Source organism: Megalobrama amblycephala, linkage group LG7, assembly GCF_018812025.1.
Source record: "Megalobrama amblycephala isolate DHTTF-2021 linkage group LG7, ASM1881202v1, whole genome shotgun sequence".
Lineage (NCBI taxonomy): Eukaryota > Metazoa > Chordata > Actinopteri > Cypriniformes > Xenocyprididae > Megalobrama > Megalobrama amblycephala.
Genome location: NC_063050.1, coordinates 2,148,349 through 2,164,392, shown reverse-complemented (window position 1 = coordinate 2,164,392; position 16,044 = coordinate 2,148,349). Strand labels below are relative to the sequence as shown.

General features: G+C 36.6%; 2 protein-coding genes across 2 annotated transcripts; both read right to left on the bottom strand.

Annotated features, from left to right (window-relative positions):
- Nucleotides 1-1,603: 1,603 nt before the first annotated feature.
- nlrp3 (NLR family pyrin domain containing 3) lies at nucleotides 1,604-10,552 on the bottom strand. The gene is made up of 10 exons (XM_048194926.1): nucleotides 10,483-10,552; nucleotides 7,678-7,954; nucleotides 7,493-7,528; nucleotides 5,542-7,324; nucleotides 4,195-4,368; nucleotides 3,945-4,118; nucleotides 3,624-3,794; nucleotides 3,381-3,554; nucleotides 2,845-2,891; nucleotides 1,604-2,773 (listed from the first exon to the last, which is right to left on the bottom strand). The coding sequence occupies exons 2-10, from the start codon at nucleotides 7,943-7,945 to the stop codon at nucleotides 2,229-2,231; spliced, it is 3,372 nt and encodes a 1,123-aa protein (XP_048050883.1). The 5' UTR covers nucleotides 7,946-7,954; nucleotides 10,483-10,552; the 3' UTR covers nucleotides 1,604-2,228.
- Nucleotides 10,553-10,829: 277 nt separating this feature from the next.
- LOC125271511 (CMRF35-like molecule 8) lies at nucleotides 10,830-15,391 on the bottom strand. The gene is made up of 7 exons (XM_048195549.1): nucleotides 15,334-15,391; nucleotides 14,909-15,244; nucleotides 13,783-14,094; nucleotides 13,193-13,504; nucleotides 12,968-13,063; nucleotides 12,757-12,830; nucleotides 10,830-12,652 (listed from the first exon to the last, which is right to left on the bottom strand). The coding sequence occupies exons 1-7, from the start codon at nucleotides 15,389-15,391 to the stop codon at nucleotides 12,428-12,430; spliced, it is 1,413 nt and encodes a 470-aa protein (XP_048051506.1). The 3' UTR covers nucleotides 10,830-12,427.
- Nucleotides 15,392-16,044: the final 653 nt, after the last annotated feature.

Genomic DNA, 16,044 nt, shown 5'->3' with positions numbered 1-16,044 from the left:
GTTCGCTTTCACATGACAACATTTCAAAATGTACCAAAATGCGTTTAGGCAAGTCACATGCGAGTACAACTGTCCTCTTATTGAGTTTCCTCTGCGTCATCCATCAAAATAATGATTGACAAGTTCGCTCCATGAGCTGATTGTGGCTTTATTTGTAACTGTCGAGACACACGCAAACACTTTATAAATGTAGCGTCTTTCCCGCTGTTATACTACATTCATATTAATGCTGCGGCAAATTCGAACGCGCGCTCTTTCTCTCTCTCTGTCTCTGGATTTCCCTGCGCTGTCTAGAAGGCGACCTGTTGTCCGTGTGTCGAGAGACCATATGAATTTTATAATGAAGCAGAGCGGGAATCAAGGCTTCGTCGGGACAGCATTCTCGCACGGAGAAGTGCAATTACACAACAGAGGCGCTCGTTGGTTTTCAGCTATGGTAAATAATGTGCTCACTCACAGAATCAGACACTACCGCTTTTTATATCACATTTCCCGTTATGAATTATGATATAATTTGGTTCGTTCGTTCGTTAACTGGGTCGGATTGCTTTCACATCTCAAGCGAACCGCTCCAGAGTTCGTTTGAAAGCGTACCGAGATCACCTCTTCAAGGAGGTCTCGGTACGCTTGTTTGGTCCGCTTTTGGTGTGCACCCGAGTGTGCACCCAGTCTTATGTCTTGTCTCAGGCCCAGTAAAGCAACTTTGAGTGACCATCCACCTGATCTCAGCCTGAATTATTCCATCCAACACACACACGGTTGTGTATTGTTAACAGCTAAGGACAACACATGATAAACCAAACAAATCAAATCATATAGGCGTGTCTTTATATGTGAGGCCCCAGGAGCCCATGGGTTAGACTAAAGTTTCTGTTCATTTTACAAGAGCGTTTCTTCCTAATTCACTTTGTTTGTTTACTCCAATTTGTACTGCAATACTGCAATTTGTATAATGAAGCAATTCAAAGTTAAAAGGTAATTTAAAAGTTATTGACCAAACGTATCTTTACAAAAGTTCACAATGCTGTTGCAGATGAAATATAATATGGTTAATGTTGAATATCTTTTCGTCAAGTTACTGATCATTTATCACTCAATCCCCTTTATCTAAATGTGCATTCATGCCATGTCGTAATAATCGCAATTACGTGATTTCAGCTTGTAAAAAGCATTCATGTCCTTGTAGAGCTTGAATTACAGTGGCATGAAAAAGTATGTGAACCACTTGCAGAATCTGTGAAAATGTGAATAATTTTAATAAAATAAGTGAGATCATACAAAATGCATGTTATTTTTTATTTAGTACTGTCCTGAGTAAGATATTTTACATAAAAGATGTTTACATTTAGTTCACAAGACAAAACAATAGCTGAATTTATTAAAATAACCCCATTCATAAGTATGTGAACCATTGATTCTCAATACTGTGTGTGGTTACCTGATGATCTATGACTGTTTTTTTGTTTTGTGATGGTTGTTCATGAGTCTCTTGTTGTTCTGAGCAGTTAAACTGAGCTCTGTTCTTCAGAAAAATCCTCCAGGTCTTGCAGAAATTTCATTTTTCAAGCATTTTTGCATATTTTAACCCTTTCCAGCAGTGACTGAATGATTTTGAGATCTGTCTTTTCACACTGAGGACAACTGAGGGACTCAAACTCAACTATTAAAAAAGGTTCAAACATTCATTGATGCTCCAGAAGAAAACACGATGCATTAAGAGCTGGGGGGTGAAATCCAGTGATCAAATGTGGTGGGTCTCAGTTTTCAGTGATCAGTACATGACTAGTGGCTGGTCTGTGTGTGCAATTCCACAAACCTGGAAAATCTTAACACATATAAGCAGACTTTTTAGAAAGGAAAAAATAAACAATGAAAAAGAAGTAGTAGGGAGAATAAATTATTGTGATTATTTTACTGCCACTGTGAGAATATCATGCAATCAAATAATCAATAAAGTAACTGTAGTCTGATTACAAGTATTTTAAAATTTAATATAAACTAATTACAAGTATTTAATTTTTGTAATCTGATTACATAATCCAGATTACATGTAATCAGTTACTACCCATCTCTGTCTATAGCCCCTGTGTAGGTTAACTAAGTGAACAAATGAGACTTAAATAAGTCTTAAATGAGACTTCAAGCTCAGAGCAAGTTTCATAAAGAAAAATAAAGCATTTTAATAAAAAAAAATGTGCATGCCAAAAAAGGCTGGAATCTTTAATAATTTACAACATCTGACAAAAGGACACAGAGTCGCTTTCCACCTTGAATGCTGCATAGAGAGGATATTTAAAGGATGCAAGGAAGGTGTACAGGTGTGTGAGTGTGTCAGAGACACTGTAAAAGGACAAAACTCCAGCCGTCGTGTCCACATAAACACCTACTCTATTACATGAACGAGAGGTCGGAGTCTTTATATTAATGTCTTCTGTAGCGTGAGAAACATATGGAAAAGATCCACAGGTAATTTTCCATGACACATCATTGTTTCCAAGCTGACTGGTGGCCTCCACTAAACAAAGATCATCATTTTTCCTCAGGATGTCCTTGTACGTCACTCCGACTGTCCCTTCCGGACCAGTCCATTCAGCCTCCCAGTAACAGCGGCCAGACAGACTCTCTCTAGACAGCACTTGTTGGACAGGTTCAAATCTCTCTGGATGATCTGGATATGGCTGAATCTGCATCACTTGTGTTGCTGTTCTGTCTCCGTTGGAGAGACACAACTCCATGTGAGCTGTGTTTGGATCCAGTGTGAGATTGCAGGCATCTGTGAGACAGAAAACACTTCCATTAGTGTTTCAGAGAGAAACACAGACAGATGGAGAAGGATTCACTTACACTTTCTTATCCCTGGTTTGATGAAGTGTTCACCCATAGGATCAGTTCTGCAGAAGTCAATGAAAATGAAGAGAAAATTAAGAAAAGGTTACAAGAATGAAAGCAAATAATAAAAGGTCATGAGTTTGATTTACAAGGAATTAATGAACTGAATGAATAAACCATAAATTAAATGTCACTTTGGACATACTTCCTGATTTGACAACACATCCCATGATTCTGTGAAATCAAGGCTTTGTCAAGCTATGCCTTTGTTTTGAATAAGCGACCTCTATTGGTGAAAATTTTAATATTGTGGCTTTAAATGAGTTTAATAAAAAAATTAGCTGTTTGGAATCAAAACATTAGTCTTAGAATTTAAAGTCAGTTTTAAAGTCACTTTCTATTCATCAAAGAATCCTGAAAAATAAAATGTATAACAGTTTCCACAAAAATATGAAACGGCACAACTGTTTTCAACACTGATAATAATCAGAAACGTTTCTTGAGCAGCAAATAGCAAAAAATGAATGTCACATCATTGACCCACAACATACTTGAGTATCTGCAGTGAGTAGTTTGGATCCCTCAGTTTGTCATTGAGAGGCTGGACTCCTGATTGTCCTGGGTTATTGTAGCTCAGATCCAGCTCTCTCAGGTGTGAGGGGTTTGAACTTAGAGCTGAAGACAGATAATCACAGCCTTCCTCTGTCACCATACAGCCAGCCAATCTACATATGGACAAAACAAATAAGCAACACTGCATTTCTCAAAGAAATAAGCTAAAGTAAAACTTTTACCTCAGTATCTCCAGCTGACAATTTGGACTCTTCAGTCCATTATAGAGCAGCCTCACTCCTGAATCCCGAATGTCATTGTTACTCAGGTCCAACTCTTTGAGGGGTACATCTGAGCTGAGAATCAAAAAAAGGTGCTCACAACTCTTCTCAGTGAGGTTACACCAGCTCAACCTGAAGAAAACATTTCAAAATGATCTTCTGTCAAACATCTGTCTCATACATTGTGCTTAATATAATTTATTACAGAAAGTTATGGATAGTGTCAATTTATTTCACCAAATTGCTCAAACTGCTGTAATGCCAAATATTGCCAATACTTTCCTCAGAACTTGAAGTTTTATTTCTGTATTTTCTATCCCATCTAGGAGGTGATGGAGTCCAGAGTTCTGCAGATCATTGCCACTGAGATCGAGCTCTTTTAGGCAATGTGAGATTGTCTGGATTGCAGAGACCAGCTTCATACAACTGTCCTGGCCAAAATGACACTGGGCCAATCTGAATGAGTACAATATCAGCATTACATTTCAGACTAGCCAGTAATTGTTTACACATCTATGGGAACTGTAATGACCTCAGTGTCTCCAGATGACAGTGTGGGCTCTTTAGTCCAGCAGAAAGTGCATTCACTCCTGCCTCGATACTGTAGTTGTGACTCAGGTCCAGCTCTCTCAGAGGACAGTCTTCTAGCTGGAGAGCCGAAGCCACAGTTTCACAGCAAGTTTCTGTCAGTCCACAGTCTGAAAACCTGTAAACATGGCAAGATGTTTACTAATCATGAAGAGTTTACCTTTACATTCAATAAATACAAATCACAATAAAATTAAAATTCAAAATTCAATAAATAACTTGAATGACACACAAGTACAAACCTCTTTCGAATGCTCAAACCTATTGCATAACCAATGAGGTTCATTCTTGTGTGTTATACAGCATGTTTGAGCTTCCGCAAGAGGTTTGTTCTCTTTGTTCTCATGTTTACTGATCAAAGTTTATATGTAAAAGCCTAAAAAAAATCTGTTCATCATAAAAACGATTGAGTCTCTTCAGAATATTTAGACTAAACCGCTCGATTCATGTGGATTAGGTTTCTGATCTCTTTATGAACATTTTGAAGTGTCAATCAAGTTGCAAAGACAGTCAATGGAGGGACAGACATCTCTCAGATTTCATCAAAAACATCTTCATGTGTGTCTGAAGATGAACAAAGGTCTGACGGGTTTTGAACGACATGGGGTTGAGTAATTAATGACTAACCCTTTAAAACATTGTTTATTTAATTTGTATTATTGTTCTGTTGTATTTATTTGTCCATTTTATAATTAGTTTATTTGTTCTCATTGTATTGCTGACTGTATGTAATCATTTTTAGGACCTTTTCTTACATTACTTAACCTAGTATTAGTTTTTGCTGAAGTGTTGATAATTGTGAAATTTTACAGATAACTGTGTAAAAATGGTAAAATTTTACTGGTAACACTTTACAATAAGGTTCATTAGTTAAACATTAGTTAATGTATTAACTAACATGAACTAACCATGAGCAATACATCTGTTGCTGTATTTAGCAATCTTCGTTAACGTTAGTTAATGAAAATACAGCTGTTCATTGTTTGTTCATGTTAGTTCACAGTGCATTAACTAATGTTGACAAGATTTTAATAATAAATAAGTAAATGTTGAAATTAACATTAACAAAGATTAATAAATGCTGTATAAGTGCAGTTCATTATTATTTCATGTTAACAAATGCAGTTAACTAATGTTAACTAAAGATATATTGCCCACCAATAATCATGTTAAATAATCATGATTTCAATATTTACCAAAAAAAAAAAAAAATCATGATTTTAGCCCTAAAATGATATGTTGAAAAATAAATAAGAATGTAATATAACACTTTTCATTTGATTCTACTTACAGGGCTTTTCTGCAGCATCTCACGGCTGGCACGAGTCTCCTGCATCCGGGATATGTGCTGTTGAATGCCTTTGGGTTGAAGTCCTCCAGCACCTCTTCTGACATCAGAAGCACATAGACCAGTGCTGAGCAGTTAGACTTGGACACCGTTTTTGGTTGGCCACTTTCTGACCTCAGATATTTCATGATTTGTTGGTACAGGGTTCTGTCCTGCAGTTCTAGTATGCAGAAGAAGTGGTTGATGGATTTATCTGGACACTTGTCGTTGTTTTGCAATTCCTTGATGTATTGGATAGTTTTATCAATGCATTTTCTACTGTCCAGTGTTTCGTCCAGCAAGCCAATGAGGAGTCTCTGATTGGACTCAAGAGAAATGCCCAGCAAAAAACGCAGGAAGAGGTCAAAATGCCCCCGCTCACTCATCTTGGCTTTATCAATCGCCTTTTTCAGCAAAATGTACAGCATTTGGTCTTTCTTAGGACGCGCATTCTCTAAGAAGAACACCAGCTCGTCCATATCCTGCTTTAAATAGCAGAGGAACACGTGCAACGCAGCAAGAAACTCCTGCACACTGAGATGTATGAAGTAATAAACCTTCATCTCATGCAGGACAGAGTCTTTCTTGAAGATTTCAGTGCACAATCCTGTGGACTCTTCACTTGCATTGATGCCACATGCTTTTAGATCCTTCTCATAGAACATGACGTTTTCCTTCTTCAGCTGTTCAAATGCCAGCATTGCCAACTTGGAAATTATTTCTTTATTTGAGACCAAGACTTTTGTGCGATCTCTTTCAAGTTTCTCCTCGTACTTCTGGTTTTTTATATTCATCTGTATCAGCAGGAAATGGATGTACATTTCAGTGAGTGTCGAGGGAATATCTTGCCCGTTGTTCTTGATGAGAACATCCTGAAGAACAGTGGCCGTGATCCAGCAGAACACGGGAATGTGGCACATGATGTAGAGACTACGAGATGTCCTAATGTGGCAAATCACTTTGGAAGCCTGAGTCTCATCTTTGATCCTTTTTCTGAAGTACTCTTCTTTCTGCTGGTCGGTGAATCCGCGTACCTCCGTGAACAATCCTACGTACTCAGGAGGGATCTGATTGGCCGCCGCTGGTCGTGATGTCACCCAGACGAGTGCTGATGGAAGCAGTTTCCCTTTAACGAGGCTTGTAAACAAGGCATCAGCAGATGATCGTTCATTCACACATTTCACTGGCTTACAATTAAAATTCAGTTCTAGGCGACTCTCATCAAGCCCATCAAAGATAAATGCCAGGTTGCATTTTTTATAAAACTTGGTGTTTTCCACGTCATTCAATTCAGGATAAAATTCCAGCAGAAGCTCATGCAGACTGACCTCTTTACCATCAATCAAGTTAATCTCTCTGAATGCAAGCAGAAACACACAGTCAACATCCAGATTGGCTTTTCCTTCAGCCCAGTCCAAGATGAACTTGTGCACAGAGAATGTCTTTCCAATGCCAGCAATGCCTTTGGTCAACACAATGTTTCCCTCCTCCTTTTGCCTCAATAAACAGAATATCTCATTGCAGTTGATCGGCGTGTCCTCAAATTTGGGCGTTTTCATGGCTCGGTCAATCTTCAGAACCTCATGTTCATCATAAACATCTGTAATGTCCCCTTCAGTGATGAAGAGTTCAGTGTACACTTTGTTGAGATGTATTTTGTTGTCTTTTTTGCCTTCAAAAACACGTCCTGTTTTGGCCTTCATAATGTCTTTGTGCCTTTTTAGGATTTTTTGCAAGACATTATCCTCTAGAACAAATAAAAAACAGAATAATTGCTGTCAATCCACATGACCTCTGCCTAAAATAATTGACTTGCTAGGAACTGTAACTTGTAGAGGATTGGCATTTGATATACTGTAAATGCAAGTCGAGCGCATTTATAACTATAATAAAAATGTGCCTATTGGTTTTGTACCTTGTTTTTTAGAGGTCTGTCCCTCATTTTGCGTCTCTTTAAAGATGGCAGCAAGCATCAAGAACAAAGCCAGAGAAAATGCAAACACATTAAGCACAGATCATTTATTAAAGTGGTAAAAAAACATATTTCTTCCAACCTTACACTCTATTTTATAGTGAGACATGTTAAATGTGTGATCTTACCGACAGCACCAGCAGTTGAGTTGAAGCTGAAGATTACTGAGCCTTGGATGATGTTTCCAGTGAGTATAGGAGAATTTACAATTGCACCTGTTTCAGCCTTCAGATCAACACTGACTGCAGTGTGAGAGGGGCTGATTGTCTGCATCAATCCATCCACTGAATCGGCCTTCTCCAGTTCATCAGCCGTAATTGCACTTTTTTGCCTCTTTGGTTTGTCATTGTCCAGCTCATCCACTGCTTCCAGAAGCTGCTCTGGAACAGACTCCATCTTGTCTACCTGGATGATGAGAAAAGATAGGTTGAAAATGACAGGTTGGGTTTGACTTAAACTAATTTAATATTTGTATATCTGATAAACTCACTTTTAACAATCACAAACACAACCAGACCTGAATTAGTGAGTAGCTACAAACATAAAGGTATAAGAATGAGAGCTGTTTAGCTAATGTTATTTTTTACAAACAGTGTACTCATTAGGTCTATACAAACATGTTCATAGTCATGCAGACAAATAAATCCAAAATCTCATCTAAAGAGAGTTCACAAGTCAAGTCAACCCTTAAGAAAAAGAAAGTTCATTGAAGTGTGTAATTAGTATACTTCTTTTAAACTAAAAATAAGAACTAATAAGTACTTTTTATGTACTTCTCAGAAATATACTTAAATTTGCACTTAAGTATACTTGACTTACTGACAGAAAAGTCTTAGTATATTTAGCCTATACCTGTAATCTTTTGATCGATAAGTATACTTAAAAGTATAATTAAGTGATGTAAGTGATTACCAAATATTAAACAGCATGTAAATCAAAACTGCCTGAATGAAATGTTGACGCAAGACGAGCTATAGGACTGTGAAACTTTGGGGGTGTTGATGGACTCGATCTACTCCATCTGTGTTTTGATGATCGCTCTGAATCCCATCTGGACCAAGACTTTGAAAAAAAAATATTTTCTCAGCTTTTTGTTTAAAAACAAAACGTACCCACATTCAAGTTTTGATAAAAAAAAGGATGCATGAAGCTAGAATAAAATGATTTTAAAATGGAAGGAAAAAGGTATATTTCAAGTATAAAAAATATACCTAAATAGGAACATAGTAGTATAGTTAAAGTGCAAATATAATCAGTCAAACCAAAAATTATTCAGACACTAGATATAATTTTTTATATATATATATTTTTACTAGTGGGTGCAGAACACTGTAGTTCATTCAAGTGAGGATAGCAAAATAAAGTAAACTGAGACATATTATACCCCAAAATTCTTTCCTACAGTGGACTACCAGTAAAACCGATAAAAATTTGGGACCAAAAATTATTAAGACACTTTGACCTGACCATGTTTTGATTAAGTGTTATCTGACATTATCAAGATTTTTTTTTTTTTTCTGACACTGTTTAACTCTGAGCTCTTGTCATATTTTATTACCATTTTTTAAACTATAGTGAATAAACTGTGATAATGTGTGAAATGTTGAAGGTGTCTGAATAAATTCTGGTTTGACTGTAAATAGTAAACTGTAAGTATGATGCTATGTTCACTTAAAGAGTAAACTTGCAGTGTAGAACTAGTAAACTAGTAGTTTACTGAGAGTATACTTCAAAATGTACTTTCATAAACCAAAAAATGTACTACTAATATTAAAATAGTAAAATACTAGTATACTCATAATTTCACTTGTAGTACAGATGCAGTACAAATGAGAAACGTAGTTGTGAACTAGTTCTAAATATTTAAAGTTTACTACTGTTACACTTATTGTACACTTAAAAGTATACTTTTATATACTAAGTGGGCTATTTTAGTCCCAAGCAGTATTGAAATGGTACATACAAGTTTACTACTAGTACATTGATATTAGTACACTTACTACATAAAGTATACTTAAAAATATACTTGAACATTACTTAAGTATAGGCTACTTAATACAATTAATTTAAAGTAGGCCTATACTTCTTTTTCGTAAGGGAAGTCAGGTCACTTTAATTTAGCACTTTACAGATTGTTTTAAAGAGATAACTGGAAAATGATGCATTTCGGCTTTTGTTCAGCTTAAGTCAGTTCAGTGTTGATTCAACAGATCATCAGTTAGTAAAATAGTTTAATTAATCAATAAAGCAGTTCTGCAAAAAAAAATAATGGCATCGTCTAGCTCAGTTCAGTTCAACAGCGTCAGTACAGTCAAATCAATAATATTGTTGAATATTCATTTTACTAAACTGATTTTATTTGTTTCACACCAAGATCGATACATAGCTTTTAATGATGATAACTAACATCGACATCTTAAGGGTCGATTTCTGCAGCGCGAGCTTTGAAGTAGGCTATTGATGTTTTTTTTTTTTTTTGTCGTTATTCAACTAGAAAACAAATACATCTAAAGCTGATTTCAACGATATCGATCTTCTACGCCTTGTCGTTATAGTTGTGGTGTGGACTTCGCTGTTCTCTAAGAGTTAGAGCGATTTTTCAAACTTTGACAGTTATCACTCTTGGTGTGCGGTTAAATTCACGGAAGAGATTACCAGACCAAACGCGCGCAAAAGAGACATGGGTGAACGACAAACGATGCATTTATTATGTAATCACAAATATGTAGAATTTATTGAAGCTATTTTTTAGGTTTAGTCATTTTAAACTGGTGTCATAACGCTGGGTGGATGCTAAGATTAGTTTTATTTGCATCAAAGACGAAAATGCTTTGGTTTCAAGAAGCATTAAACGATATTCACGGACACAGAGGCTTTCACATTAGTGATAAAAGAAACACAAATGTTTGGTAAATAATAAACAAAGACCTGACCTGTCCTGAGCTGTCCTGCAGCTCTCAAATGCTTCCGCTACTTTTACTTTCGACAGGCCTTCGTCTCCTCCCATGAGCCTCTCTGACTGGACAGAATTATAACGCCAAGAACCGCGTTTTCGACTTTAACCTGAAGGGGGTCTATTGTTTTGGTGAGCAGTTTTTCAGATTTCAGGACTGGATGGTTTGACTGTAGAGCTAATATTGTGGATCTACTGAATTAAGCTACTGATAAATACTGTAAGGACATTTTAATTCATAATTCTAACATAACTAACATTTATTTTTCTTGCAGGAATAACATATGCCTTTGAATACTAAATGCCCCTACATTAGTAATATTAGTGTGCCTGAAAATATCAAGAGGAAACAAAACTAGACAGCTAGATGGTGTCTAGTTTTGTTATATATAACCTCATGATTATCCACATTTGCTTTTACCTAGTAGCAAAGAACTAGACCCAATCAAGTTGGAGAAAAATTATGTAATGAATCAAGTCACCCTTGCCATGCTCCTAAAAACTGTTGTACTCTGTCAGAAGAAATTCTCTGAAATTGGTCCGAGATCCTGTGATTAAAGCATATTGAAAAGCTAGTGTTCATAGAGGGCATCGACTAGGACATGCGCTACAGGATAAATTTTGTAAGCATCGATTAGGAGCATTGATTAGAAGATGCCCTGGCTTAACTTAAGTCATTTGCGTAGTGGAATTTCTACCACAATACTAAATATACCGCCTTTCCCTCCACAAAGCTATGACTCCCAGACTTCCAGATCATGGAATGACTCCCAGAAGAAAAGCAAATGTCATGGAAAAATCTGGTGGATCATTTCCTTTGCTACAGCCACTTAAATGAACACATGCATCTCCAAGATGTCTTGTGTAGAGCGCTTCATCTGGAAAACATCTGCTATGCACAAACATTTTAAAAAGTAGCTTTACATATGTATTAAATCATAAACATCTTAAAGACATTTTCTAAATGTCTATATAACATCTGACAGGGAACATCTTAGAGAGGTATTGCAGATGAGCAAATACTTTAAAAAATGTGTCTTCCAGATGAAAATATACACATCAAATAGACGTGTCTGAGATGAATGTGTGCCATCAGGAGTCCTAATCAGAGCATCATTTCATGTGTTAATCATTTTAAAGCCTGACGAAGCGGTGACCCTGATAGCACACGTACATCACTGATACGTCTATTTGATGTCTGCATTTACATCTGCAAGATGTATTTTTTAGATTGTTTGCTCATCTGTAAAACTTCTCTAAGATGTTTCCTGTCAGATGTTAAATAGACTTTTAGAAAAAGTCTTTAAGATGTTTATGATTTAGAGTTTATGCAAAACTGCTTTTTCTAAGATGTTTATCAGATGTTAAGCACTCTTTAGCAGATATACTTTGCTATCTGGGAACCAAATTTAATAACAGTGGTATTTGCGGCGTATGATAAAGAAGCATGGTTAGCCACGGATATGGATGGGTTGTGATGAACGTAACCATACAACTAATCTCATGAATATTATTTAGCTTGATGTTTCGGCCTGTCATATAGAGTGAATTCAAGAAAATTGGGAATCTTTTTGCCAATGGGATGACTGGGAAAAATGTCCCAATTAACCTGAATTCACTACTTTGTTGCTCAGCTTTTCATTCCGATTTTTATTTTTACTTTTATTAAATTAATTCACCACAACATTTCCTTTCTCACTATGTACTTTGTTTGGTTTATTGTTCTATAATACTAATTAACTTATGGATATAAATAAAGGTCAGTCATTAATGTAACCAAACATATGTTAAACAATCTTGTGTCTCAAATAATGATTTATCCAAAATAAAAGTAAGTCCACAGATTTAAAAACCACAAAGCAAGTGAGATTGAGGAGTTGCATTCTTAGTTTGGTGTGATTCAGGTTTAATCAACCTTTAGTCTTTTATGGTCTAACGGTGGTGTAGTCACATGTTTCCTGTCCATCAGAAGTCCTGTCTGAGTGATGTGCAGCTGAAAATATGATGGATGAGTAGGTGAGATTGTCAGAGGGGCTGCTGGGTAATTGTGCTAAAGCATAAACAGAGGCGTCGTGTTCATCAAATACAGGAAGGACTGAACTGTAGACAGCATGATCAAGAGTGTCACTGATGTTTTCATAAACAGAGACCTGACAGAAGAGAAGAGAGAAGAGTAAAAACAAATGGTTTAGAGTGGAGAAGATGATTATAATCCACTAATAAAAGATCAAACTCAAACACATGATGAACTCACGTCTCTGTTTGGTTCATTATCTCTGTTGGGCAGATGCTCAGTCGGGCCTTGAACGACATCTCTGGGCTGATTTCCTGTTTTGTGACACCAGATTTATTGTTTTGTGGCAAAATGTATTAAAGGTCTTTATTTTGACAGCTTTGTGACACTGAAGTTCAGTTTGACTATGAAAATGAGAGGTAATAAAATGATTCATGAGAAAGACGGTTACCTTCTTTCTTTTGTCTCCATCTGAAGTACATGAACAGTGAGAATCCAAACCCTGTCAGGATCCCTACGACCATCAACATGACCATCATGGCAAAACCTTGAAAAACAGACAACAAAACCATGTGATTATGACTCTAAATGTCCTATTTCTGATGAAACTTGAGAAAAAAGTCTCTGGACAGGCATTTACTAAGTCAAAAACTTTAAACAACTAAATTCTTCATACCTTGTTCTGGTTTTGAAGACGCTGCATTATTAGAAGATGAGAGCATCAATATCGCTGAAGATGATGTTGTTGATGATGATGATGAAGATGATGTTGATGATGATGATGATGATGAAGATGATGTTGTTGTTGATGATGATGATGAAGATGAAGTTGTTGTTGTTGATGATGATGATGATGATGATGAAGGAAACACAGATGTGACGGGTCTGTTAGATGCAGTATCTGCTGTCGCTGGTTTCCTGCTGTGATCTGAAACTGTTGTGGTTGATTTAGGAGACTCTGATATGACGTGGTTTAATGCATGACGGTCTGCAGGATGAGAATAAAAAACTAATGTTGTTTAAGCAACAGACTTTTTATATATTGAACATGCATTTCAGAATAAATATACACAGTTTAATTTTTGCAGTCTAATAGTGGCACAATCATGTGATCTTTGTACTTCCCCTGACACAGCTGTTAGTAACGCTTCTCTAATGTCAGGTGTGGTGGAAACACAGGGGTGTGTGTGTGTGTGTGACCAGCGATGTGTGTTCAGCATCTTCACTAGCTCTGTTCACAGAGGAATAATACTGATATTATCTTACCGTCATGAATGTTCAGATCTATGGCTGAAATCCACTTGTGCTCTTTTCCTCTCTCTGCAGCTCCACACCAGTATATCCCAGAATCCTCTTGTGTCAGATCAGTGATTTTCACAGTAAAAACTCCTGCAGATTCTTCATCTCTCAGAGAGAATCGACCGTTACTGTTTGTCTCCGATGAAACTTTGATAGCTGATGTCTTACAGAGGGACGGGTCTCTTCCTTTGCAGATGAATTTGACATGGTTCTTCAAATCACTTTCATAATTGCAGATGAAGTTCAGAGGCTCTCCGGCCACACCAACCATGCCAGACACTAAATCAGAGCAGAAATGAGAGATTTAAGTGTCTCAAAGTCTCTTTATTGAACAGCAGTACTGACGTCCATCCTTGAGTCTCAGATCTGTTATAGTAACGGTACTGGCTGTCTTATCAGATCAGTTTCTGCTTTACATTCATTCACACTGTCTGTCACTGGCTGCTCCGCTTACAAACACTGATAAAGGAATGAATTTGAAATGAAAACATCTTTGACTACAGAGAGACTTTTGTATCATTAAATGTCAACAGATAATGCAACTCTCTGACAAGCTGTTAAATGTTACTGATTTAAAAAATAAAAATGCATAAATAAAATCTAAATTCTGAGGTACAAGTTATGAAAAAGAAATATTTATAAAAAAAGAGAATTTTTAACTGCACAACTTAAATACTTAGAAAAAAACAACATGCCTTGAAAAAGGCTGATGGCCAAAACTTAAAAAAAAAGAAAGAAAAAAAAAAGTAAGAATTTGAGTTGCTCAGTTATACTTTGTTTTTTGAATGAACTATTCCTCTGTAAATGAAACTGTATGTCATGTGATGTGACAGGAAGTGATGTGGGTCAGTATTTGTGTGGTGTGAACACTCATCATCATCATCATCATCATCTGCAGAGGATACTGTGGTTTCTGTTATCTCGCCTCTTTACATCTTTATAACACACGATACATTCTCTCACAGACACAAAGAGACTTCTGTAATGTTACTTTTGCAGTATATTATTGATATATTAGTTATGCTTATGTATGTTACACCATATCTGTGTGCACTTATGAACTATTTCACTCATACAGTATATTCTGACTTACCATGTTTAATTTCCAGATGAATCTCTGTGTAGAGATCCTTTTTTAGAAATCCTGTCCTCTTCACAGCACACCAGTATTGTCCTTGATCTTCTGTTCTCAGATCAGTGATCGTGACGGTGAAGATGTGGGTCGTTCTGTTATCGGTCAGAGAGAATCTCTCGTCTTTAGCTGCAGATCCAGATTCAACAGGAATGTCTTTATTGTGTATTGGACATTTTCCTCTGCAGAGATATTTCTTATGTGTTTCATATCCAGACTCATAGGGACACCGTATTTCAACTTTTCCTCCTTCATAAGCAGTGAAAGTCAAGATCTCCTTCATCTCACATGCCACCACTAAAACATAAAGAGAGAGAAACAGCTCAGATCAAACATGGACCTGATTGAGAACAGGTGCTGAGAATAAACACAGAATAAACTCTTACCTGACATGATGAGCAGCAGGTTAAATATGAGAAGTTTATGATCACAGATGAGGATCATTCTGCTTTATCTGTGTGCTGCTGGTGGACAGACTTCATGAAGAGCTGCTCTCTCTCTCTCTCTCTCTCTCTCTCACACACACACACACACACACACACACACACACACACACACACACACTCTCAGTTTCTCTCTCTCTCTCTCTCTCTCTCTCTCTCTCTCACACTCACACACACACACACACACACACACACACACACACACACACACACACACACTCTCAGTTTCTCTCTCTCTCTCTCTCTCTCTCTCTCTCTCTCTCACACTCACACACTCTCAGTTTCTGTCATTTGCTCCTCCTCTCTATGAAATACAGTGTCTGCAGCTGGAGCTCCCTCTATTGATATATTTATTAAATTTAGTAAATTCATTTACATTTAAGCAGACACAAATATATTCACTCTTGACCACAGAAGAGATTTAGGACTTTTAATATGTAAGTACACAAAAACACAATTGAATATATATTTCATCAACACTGATAACTAAGATACGTCAAGCATCATTCAAAAGTATTATACTGTGTTTAACCTGCATATGTGTTCACTTAGTGTCAGTATGATCCAATAATTACATTAGTGTCCATAATGAGAGGAACAAAACATTCTTTTTGCAATATTATGTCTAAATGTGGTGATTGTCTGAAAAAGTGT

Coding starts and splice junctions, on each gene's coding strand:
- nlrp3 (XM_048194926.1), bottom strand. CDS start 7,945: ATGGAGTCTGTTCCAGAGCAGCTTCTGGAAGCAGTGGATGAGCTGGAC. Junction 7,325..7,492: donor ACAGACCTCTAAAAAACAAG/GTACAAAACCAA, acceptor TATTTGTTCTAG/AGGATAATGTCTTGCAAAAA. Junction 3,555..3,623: donor TGTCAGCTGGAGATACTGAG/GTAAAAGTTTTA, acceptor GTCCATATGTAG/ATTGGCTGGCTGTATGGTGA.
- LOC125271511 (XM_048195549.1), bottom strand. CDS start 15,391: ATGATCCTCATCTGTGATCATAAACTTCTCATATTTAACCTGCTGCTC. Junction 15,245..15,333: donor CCTGCTGCTCATCATGTCAG/GTAAGAGTTTAT, acceptor TTTATGTTTTAG/TGGTGGCATGTGAGATGAAG. Junction 14,095..14,908: donor TCATCTGGAAATTAAACATG/GTAAGTCAGAAT, acceptor GCTCTGATTTAG/TGTCTGGCATGGTTGGTGTG.